Source organism: Euphorbia lathyris, chromosome 1 (genome assembly GCF_963576675.1).
Source record: "Euphorbia lathyris chromosome 1, ddEupLath1.1, whole genome shotgun sequence".
Taxonomy (NCBI): domain Eukaryota; kingdom Viridiplantae; phylum Streptophyta; class Magnoliopsida; order Malpighiales; family Euphorbiaceae; genus Euphorbia; species Euphorbia lathyris.
The window spans coordinates 22275008-22284523 of record NC_088910.1 but is presented as its reverse complement, the minus strand read 5'-3'; the positions used below and the strand labels follow the sequence as shown (position 1 = coordinate 22284523).

The following is a 9516-nucleotide window of genomic DNA, read 5'->3' as shown; positions in this document are numbered from 1 at the left end:
TAAATCGTTAATAAGATTTCTTACCAACAATGTCAAGGATAGGATGATAGTGATTTTCATTATCTTTGTATACCTTATTAATCTCTTCTCTATCTTTTTTCATCTACCCATATACAAAGTCCATTGATGGCTTTTGATCCCCATCAACAAGGCAAAACACTATAAATAAAAGGGCAAACACATTTAAGCAAATACTTATCCAACTAAAAAAAGAACTCAAACCAATAACCAACGCTGCCTTTCCTTTTGCACTCTTTTCGTGCTTGCTTTCACTCCACTCAACACTAATAATCATAGTTCTTAAATCATTCTCTTCTCCATCAAGCTTTGTAAAGTAAGAAAAGCGGTTATAAATCTAGTGAATTCTGACCTCACTATGTCTTTTTTCGTTGCAGATTTTCTCATTAAGTGCAAAGTTTTGTGATATGCATAAATGTGGATGGTGAAAATCTTTATATTGTCAATCACACCCTTGAATCTAGGTTGGGTGCCAATTTCTCAAAGCATAAGATTGATGGTGTGAGTTGCACAAGAAATCCAAAATATTGATGGACTCTTCAATTTTAACAAATCTATCGTTGCCATGTTGTTTGAAACATTATCTGTCACCACTTGAATAACATATTGTTGCCCAATATCTTCAATGCACTTATCTACATACACAAAAACATATTAACTGGTGTGTGACTTATTTAATGCTTCCACAGAAGAAAGAAATGTTGTCCCTTCTAGACAATTAACACACAAGTTCATGATACTTCATCTTTTCCAATCACTCCATGCATCGGTCATGATAAAGTAACCATTCTTTTTCCAGTCCTTTTCTTGCTTCGCCAATAAGTCCTTAGTTCTATCCACCTCTTCATTCAACAATGGCTCCCTTAATAAGTATTGAGTTGGTGATTTGTAACTCGAGCCAAATTGCCGACTCGCTTTTACCACCCTCTTGAAACTATCATTCTCGATTGCATTGAAAGGAACGTCAGATTCATACATCCACCTAGCCAAAAATTGATGCACTTTATATGTTCTTTCATTGAGATTATTGATATTTTGATTTTAGAGGTTCTTCTTGTTTGGATCAATGTTGGCTGCATAATGATCCATAGGTCTAAGAAACTTTTGCTTCTTCCTTCGTGTCTTATTTGACAATTTTACCCCCTAACGTTGGTAAGTTGGTTCAATTTCACACATTTTGTTCCTTATTCTACACCAATTGCTTATCCGTTGTTTAAAAAAAAAATTATATTTTTTCAGATTTAACAATTGAATTAGAGATTAATATTTTAAAATTCAGTGAAATTTTTGAAATTTTTTTATCCAACGCGTACAAAATACAATATATATTTTAAAAAAATTGATTTTTTTTATACTTTTAATCACATGTTTGTGAATTGTTACTCATTAGCGATAAAATAATGCATATATGAAGTGTACATAAAAAAATTATGATCGAAAAATAGTTCAATGAATTATTTTTCAAATTAGCCCAACTTATCGACTACCCACCTTAAACATAAAATTACATAATTTTAGACATCATTAGTAAAATTGCCTCCGGAAAAGGGTTAGAGGTACACCATATCCCATGCTCATATATGGGTAAAGGAAATGTGTAATAGCTCGGCTCATTGTGAGGGCAAAAAGCTATTGTTGAGATATGAGAGGCAAAAGGCCCAAAACTTCAAATATCATAAAATTCCTCTTCTTTCATTCTATGAACTTATCAACAACCACCCATGGCATCCCCAACGGAACCAAGGCATAACCACCACCAGCCACCATCTAACTTCTTACACTCAGCCACTGCTGCCATTTCTTCATTTATTTCGACCCCTAAAATGCCTTCGTCTTCAATTACCCCCTTATCTCCTTCCAAAATTTGCTTACCTTTCCAATTTGATTCTCTCACCCAGTCTCTCTTTGAGTCGTCTCAGCAGCCGGACTCCATCTCGCCAAAATCATCCGCTGTCAAGGGCTTTCCCTCTGCTGAATCCAGCTCGGGATTTCCGTCAACAGTCAGGATTGCTGGCCTCAATTCTAATGGCAAGGGCGGTGGACCTGCTTTCGTCGGTCAGGTTTTTAGTATGTGCGATCTTTCAGGGACTGGGCTCATGGCTGTCTCTACTCATTTTGATATTCCCTTCATATCCAAAAGGTAATTTATTCAAATTTAGCAAAATTACAGTTTGAAGGGGATAGATTATCTGCTTCTTAATAATGACAACACTTGAGAGAACGTGATTGCGTTGCTATAGGGACAAACGGTAGGTTTCACTTAGGAGCTGTTTAATCTCAATTAATAGGATAACTGATTTTTCATTTATTCATTTATGTGCATAATGATCAATTGGCTTTTAGTTATATGGGCGGTGAGAAATTCAAACCCCTCTTTGGATTTTAGATATGAATGTTATACTTTCATAATGTACGCAGATCCTGCATTTTTATCTTCCTATTGGATGATTAAAAGACTTGTGACCTTCTACGTTCGTAATCCTTGAAAATGGATTGAAATTGATCTTTTTCTGCATATTCAAATTTATTGTTTTGAAGAGTGGAATGGGCTTAATGGTACTTGAATGAACACAATAGCGTTATTGTCCATTGCCTACTAAAATCAAGTAATGCAACATTGAGGATAAACAAAGCATTTGGATTCTAGTTTCATTGAAAAAAAAAATGGAAACTTTATTTTGAGAACACCATTCCATGTTTATTCTATAGCAAACCTAATGAGGCCTTATCTTGTTTTTGAGTGGAGATATGTATGTTTGATGTTGGACTTTTGTATGGCGTCTTCAATAAAAGTCATTGTACACCAACTGACCTTTTTTTTTCTTCAATGAATTTGATCCATAGAACACCTAAGTGGCTTAAGAAGATGTATGCAACAGTTACTAAGAGTCAGAGAAATGGTCCCGTGTTCCGTTTCTTCATGGATTTGGGTGATGCAGGTATTTTTCGATCAATATAATACACTCATCATCTCTTTGTTTTTTGCTTTCGTCCTCTCTCTCTCTTATTTATTCTTCTTATAATTGCTAATAGCAAATAATTAATACACATTTGATGATATATGTTTTTTAGTTACATATGTTAAACGGCTAAACATTCCAAGCGGCGTGGTGGGAGCTTGTCGTCTTGATTTGGCATATGAACATTTCAAGGTATTATTGACTGGAAATGACACTCTCTTTATGTTATGTAAGATATGTGGAGGTTGGGATATTGAATCCTAGCCTATTTGTTGAAGTTTTTGTTGTTCTTTTTTGCCTCTCAATATGTTCTGTTCAGACATGTTATATTTTCGAGTACCTTACTGGCTTACTTTAATTTATTACATGTTCTTGTTGTATTTTTGCAAATGTTATCCTTTTGTTTTAAGCATCTTTCAAAGTTCATACAAGTAATGCAAAGAAGGAGAAAATGTTGGCTAATCTAGTGCATGTATTAGTTAGCATTTCAGAACCTGATTTTCTATTTTTGTTTCCACTCTGGTTATACCTGACTTGCTCCCAGAGTCTTATCAGTAATGTACTGCCTTCTGTAACATTTTCTCTGGTATATGTTGATGAATGTGCAAACCATCTATTATGTGGTTCTTCACCAGATTCAGGCTACTAAATGAAGTGTCAAACTCTGATATATAACTCATTTTACATTCTCTTCTTTAGCAATTTATTGGTGGAGATTGAAACTATCCATTTAATGAATTAAGGCATGTTTGTTGTGTTGTACTTGAATTTGTGTGTGTCTGTGTATGAGTGGAGAGCAAGAGAAAATTGTTTCTAATGCTTTATTGATAAAGAGAGCGACTGGTGTAGAAATACATGGTAATACAATACAGGCTGGCTGACCAAGGGTATATATTCCAGATTCTAACTGGTAATATGAATTCAGAAAGGGTGAAATGAGGGAAAATAATCATAATCTGGCTGATAGAACTGTTGAACTGTGGTTGAATGATCTCCTTCTTTAAGGTTTTTTTGGGGAAAGAATACACAAAATTTAATGATATATTGCTTACACCAGTTTGGCTTTATGCCGGGAAGATCAACTATGGAAGCCATCCATCTAATGAGACAATTAATGGAGCACTATCGAAATAAGAAGAAAGACTTGCATATGGTTTTCATTGACTTGGAGAAAGCATATGATAAGGTACCAAGGGAAGTACTTTGGTGGGCCTTGATAAGGAAAGGCATTTCGCGGAAATATATTGACATCATAAAGGACATGTATGAGGGAGTATGCACGAGTGTACGTACTAGTGTTGGGAAAACTGAAGAGTTTCCTATTACGATTGGAGTGCATCAAGGTTCCGCACTAAGCCCATTTCTTTTTGCCATCGTTATGGATGAACTAACAAGTTCACTTCAAGATGGTATACCATGGTGCATGCTGTTTGCAGATGATATTGTGTTGGTTGATGAGACGAAAGAAGGAGTGGAGATGAAGTTGGAACTATGGAGGCAAACTCTAGAATCTAGAGGCTTTAAGTTGAGTCGAAGTAAGACAGAATATTTGGAGTGTAAGTTTAGCGGCCGTAGGAGTAGGGAGGCAGGGACAATCACCCTAGATGGGAGAGTTGTTCAGGCCTCGGATTGCTTCCGGTATTTAGGATCTATTATCCAAACGGATGGAGAAGTAGATGGAGATGTTGCCCATAGGATTAAAGCTGGTTGGTCGAAGTGGAAGAGTGCTACGGGTTTCCTTTGTGATCCCGGCATGCCTAATAGATTGAAGGGAAAATTCTACCGGACGGCAATTAGACCAGCATTGTTATATGGTACGGAGTGTTGGGCAGTGAAACACTGCCACATCCATAAGATGTCGGTGGCGGAGATGCGTATGTTGAGATGGATGTGTGGTCACACGAGAAAGGACCGGGTGCGTAATGAAATAATTAGGACAAAAGTAGGGGTTACATCTATTGAGAATAAAATGAGAGAAAACCGACTAAGGTGGTTTGGCCATGTGAGACGTAGAGCGCTTGATGCGCCGGTTAGGAGAACCGAAGAGTGGCAAAGGGATGTAGTGGTGAGGGGTAGGGGAAGACCTAAGCAAACTTGGAGGAGGGTGATCGAGAGTGATACGAGTTTATTGGGAATTGAGGAAAATATGGTAGTGGATAGGACGGAGTGGAGGGAGCGAATCTGTGTCGCTGACACGACTTGATTTTCACGGTTTTATATGATGGTTCATGTTAGCCGACCCCGAATCATTTCGGGACTAAGGCTTTGTTGTTGTTGTTGTTGTTGTTGTATTGCTTACACCGGAAAAATTTCAATTTCACTTCATCTTTATGTGAATCTTTTGCATTTTTTGTTGCCTCTATGTTTATGTCATCTCTTTCTTGCTTTATATTCTGCAGGAGAAACCTCATCTTTTCCAATTCGTCCCAAATGAGAAACAGGTACCATAATATTAACTCATCTGATATTTCTACCAGTCATAAATTCTGTTTTAGTTTTCTAATTTTTGTTCACACAGGTCAAGGCAGCCAACCAGCTTCTCAAGACCATTCCTCAGAGTGATGGGAAGAGGAAGGTTGAAGGAGTTCCAGTTTTCACTGCTCAAAATTTAGATATTGCAATTGCTACTGCAGATGGAATTAAATGGTAAATTGAAATAATGTGATACTGCAATCAATATCGATAATATCTGTTTATGTTGATGTGAATTTAAGGTCCTAATTATATATTTCATCTTTGATATGGGAGTCAAGATACATTTTCCTTTTTAGCCACTATACCGGAGTATATATTATTGCATCACATCAATCTTGTACTTCTAGCAGGTCAACTAACTATTCCAAGAAAACCTTTCGAGATGCATTTATGCTTCCATGTCTGAAATTGCAATGCTGATAATTTGTCTCTCAATTCTATTCCCAGCTTCTGTTCACTTTCTTATCATTAAACTGAGAAGTAAAGTATAAAGTTGTCTATCTTCCTCGAAATAAAGGATCACTTAAGCTAAGACATCAAATTAGAAAAGCATGATCCTTTGACAAAGGAGGGCCGCCTTAATCGTTGTTGTATATCTCATACTTTCTTATGTCTCCTGCACCTGAAAAGGATTGTTATTATTATTATCATTGTTTTCTAAATGGATATTAGTATATGTTGCTTATACTATTATTTTACATTGATTAGGTATACTCCATACTTCTTCGATAAACGCATGCTAGATAACATTCTTGAAGAATCTGTCGATCAGCATTTCCATTCTTTAATTCAAACTCGGCATATGCAACGCCGCCGTGATGTGATTGATGACAACTTGGCAGCAGAAGTAATTGAAGAGATGGGAGATAGCATGTTGGAGCCACCAGAGGTATAAATTGTGCTATTTGGCATGTGAAAGTTGTAAAGCTGGCTATAGCACTAAATTGGTGTTGGGACTTGAGAATTAGTTTGGTTTGGCGATTGTGTAAGCTGTTGCTTTTCATGTTTTTCGTCGGTTGGCTAGGATATTGATATATATCTTAAATGATTCTGAATTGCTTTGTGATTTTGGATTATAATGCGTTATTAACTTTGAACTTTCAATTGTATGCATACGTCATTTCTTTTAACATAAAGATGTATAATAGTCATATAGAGTTTTTATTTATTTATTAACGATGGAGGTATTTTGCTGACAGGTTCAAGAAATGATGGATGAAATAGGCCATCACGGAATACCTTTCAGTGTCATTTCAAAGGCTGCTGAAATCCAGCTGCTAAATGCTGTTGACAGAGTACTATTGGGTAATCGATGGTTGAGAAAAGCAACTGGAATTCAACCAAAGTTTCCATATATGGTTGACTCATTCGAGAAAAGGTACATCGTTTTTGTTCTTGGATATTTCATTTATTCTACTGTAATTTTTTTTGTTGAATATAACACTGATGCCAGTAGGGAGGATGATCTGACACATGAAATCATATTTTCCTCATTGCATTACTCTGTGTTGAGATACGGAAGAATTTTCTGGCATCGGGTCTACTGTCTGTGATCAGGGACGGATCATGATTTTCTATTAGTGGGGGCAAACCATATATGTAAAATAACGAGGAACGTAATTTAATAGCTTAGTTTTCTCTTCACGTTTTTAATGTGTGAGCATATCTCATTGGTTCATCCCAAATATGGAGGAGATCCAAGAGAATGCAACAAAAACTTTCATCCCACTAAATTTATACACACGTCTCCATCAAGGAACCTTGTGAACTAAAAATTTAAGCTAATAGTTAAGGTCTAAGACTAACTTTTATTATTATTAGTATTATTATTATTATCTCTAACACACCTTTTCACGCCAATGACCCATGGGCTTGAAGTGTGTACAACACAGGTCCCATCTTACCATGTGTTTAAATTCAACCAATTTGAACTAAAAGGTTAAGCTAATAGTTAAGGTCTATACTAGCTTTTATTATTATTATCTCTAACAACCTCAAAATCTAAATCCAAATATGTGTTGGTTTTGTTGCTTATCTTTTATTACCAACTAGGTAAAAAGCATCACAAGGCCCCTGATCTTTCAATTTTTGGTGTATTAACCCTTTCTTTTGGGTACATTAAGTCCTTATTTATTTTTGGTAACATCTAATTTTGAAATTATATTTTTTAGAGCTCGAAATAAGATTTTTACAGTTTCCCTATAGCCACATTACAGTGTTAACTGAGTTTTGTGTTCACAGGTGACTTTTATGGTCATAAGAGGCTTAATGCAACAAAAAAAATGAAGCATCAAGAGCCTCAGAGGCTTTCTGCGTACCAATTAGTAAATAATTTATCTGAAATGCATATTTTAACTGCCCACACATGATGCTTTTTAAACTAAATATTATTTAGTGAGGGAAATTTCATAAAACCAATTTTATAGGTACCGATCTAGGATTTACAATGGGCCCCATTGTAAATCCGTCCCTGTCTGTGATCGCCGATCTCGAGACTAGAAACACCTTTCTGCTGTTGTTATATGACTGCGTTTTTTCTTGCAGAAGTGCATTTTCATCACGAAGATCATCTGAATCAACAAGCTATCTTACCAGTTCTGAGAAAGAGAATAGCACTACAAACCCTAAATTAGAAGAGAATGCTCAACCCAATCATACACAGAGAACAGATCTACGGCTCCCATTTGGAAATTGGTCTAAAAATTCATGGTTGAAACAACTAGAAAAACCAGAAAAGGGATTAGAAATGAGGTGCCATTCGTTGTTGATCTATTTGATATAATTTCATGAATCTCTTAGCATAACGAGGCATAGCTCGTTGTTGATCTGCTTAATATAATTTCATGAATTCCTTATTGTATTCTTGGTCACTTTCTTCATTGCAGATCACAGAGTTCATCGAGTGAATGTGCAAAGCAGAAGTTAGAGCCGAGTCCTTTTCTTCCAAAGATTACAATGGTTGGTATCTCGACTGGAGACTCGGGAAAAATGAGCAAAGCTAGTTTAAAGAAGACAATGGAAGATCTAACAAGAGAGTTGGAGCAGACAGATAGAGAAAACGCCCCTGGTAGTAGCACCTACGATGACGAGTTAGAATTTGAAGATAGGGATCCACTGTTTGTGGCTAACGTGGGTGATTACTATTCTCGAATGTCGAAGACAAAGTCGCCTCGATGGGTTCGGGGTGGAACCAACTGAAGAGCATCCTTATGAAAAGAAAAGCAACTTGATTTTGTTCAACAAAAGAAAGGAAAATGTAAAGTTGGTAATGTAACATTTTGTTGGTTAGGAAACAAGGTTTTTGAAAGTGCATAATGTAAGAGCATAGTTGTTATGCATTTAGCTGAATTGGATAGATTATTTGTAGTTGAGCTTGTAATTTTGATGAACTAAAGTACATTCTATAACTGACCAATATTTGCCCTTGTTGCATTGCAAGTTTTCCTGGAAAATGAATGTCTGACCCTTAATATAAAGTCTTTTTTTTGTGCGTCTTAATTTAATTTAATTTATCATAGTAAAAATAAACAAAACTAATGTTATAATTTCACGGAAGTACATATCATGATATTATTTGACAAGAAATAATATAATCAATTTTGTAATTTCTCACAAAAGAATTGAATTTAGTGGGTTTTTTATAAACAAGATAAACTTTCATTAACAACAATCAAAATCAAGATGCAGAAGGTCGATTCCAAACTGTAAATCCTGATATAAAATAGGTTATGCCAGCCAGCTAGCGAAGGTTGGCGAGCAACCCTGGCTTCACCATACAGCTGTCCAAACCAAGATCGTTCGGCTCTTTCCGAAACCCCAAAGCCTTACCATCTATTGGAGAGAAATTATATGAGATTAATTTTGTAAAAGGTTTATAGAAAACACCAAGATGAATAGAAACATCAACAAATTTTTCAATGGAATTAATGATTTCAACTATATCTTCCTCTAGCGAAATTAAGCTCAATCCACCTCCTCAACCCAAATTAGTAAACATATTTACAACCCTTATAAGCCCAACCTTCTAGAGATTGTAACAAGCCTTGCTTCACCCATATAAGTT

At 35.9% G+C, this 9516-nt stretch overlaps 1 protein-coding gene across 1 annotated transcript; it reads left to right on the top strand.

Moving 5' to 3' along the window:
* Positions 1 to 1641: 1641 nt before the first annotated feature.
* Positions 1642 to 8945, top strand: LOC136224664 (uncharacterized). Its single transcript, XM_066013074.1, has 9 exons — positions 1642 to 2158; positions 2863 to 2957; positions 3091 to 3170; positions 5378 to 5419; positions 5497 to 5624; positions 6162 to 6342; positions 6653 to 6831; positions 7998 to 8204; positions 8339 to 8945. The coding sequence occupies exons 1-9, from the start codon at positions 1740 to 1742 to the stop codon at positions 8649 to 8651; spliced, it is 1644 nt and encodes a 547-aa protein (XP_065869146.1). The 5' UTR covers positions 1642 to 1739; the 3' UTR covers positions 8652 to 8945.
* The last annotated feature ends 571 nt before the right edge of the window (positions 8946 to 9516 follow it).

Bases quoted from the DNA above. Each gene is read 5' to 3' on its own strand.
- LOC136224664 (XM_066013074.1), top strand. From the start codon at position 1,740: ATGGCATCCCCAACGGAACCAAGGCATAACCACCACCAGCCACCATCT. The intron at 2,958-3,090 runs GTATTTTTCGAT...TATGTTTTTTAG, and splicing joins CATGGATTTGGGTGATGCAG to TTACATATGTTAAACGGCTA. The intron at 6,832-7,997 runs GTACATCGTTTT...TTTTTCTTGCAG, and splicing joins GTTGACTCATTCGAGAAAAG to AAGTGCATTTTCATCACGAA.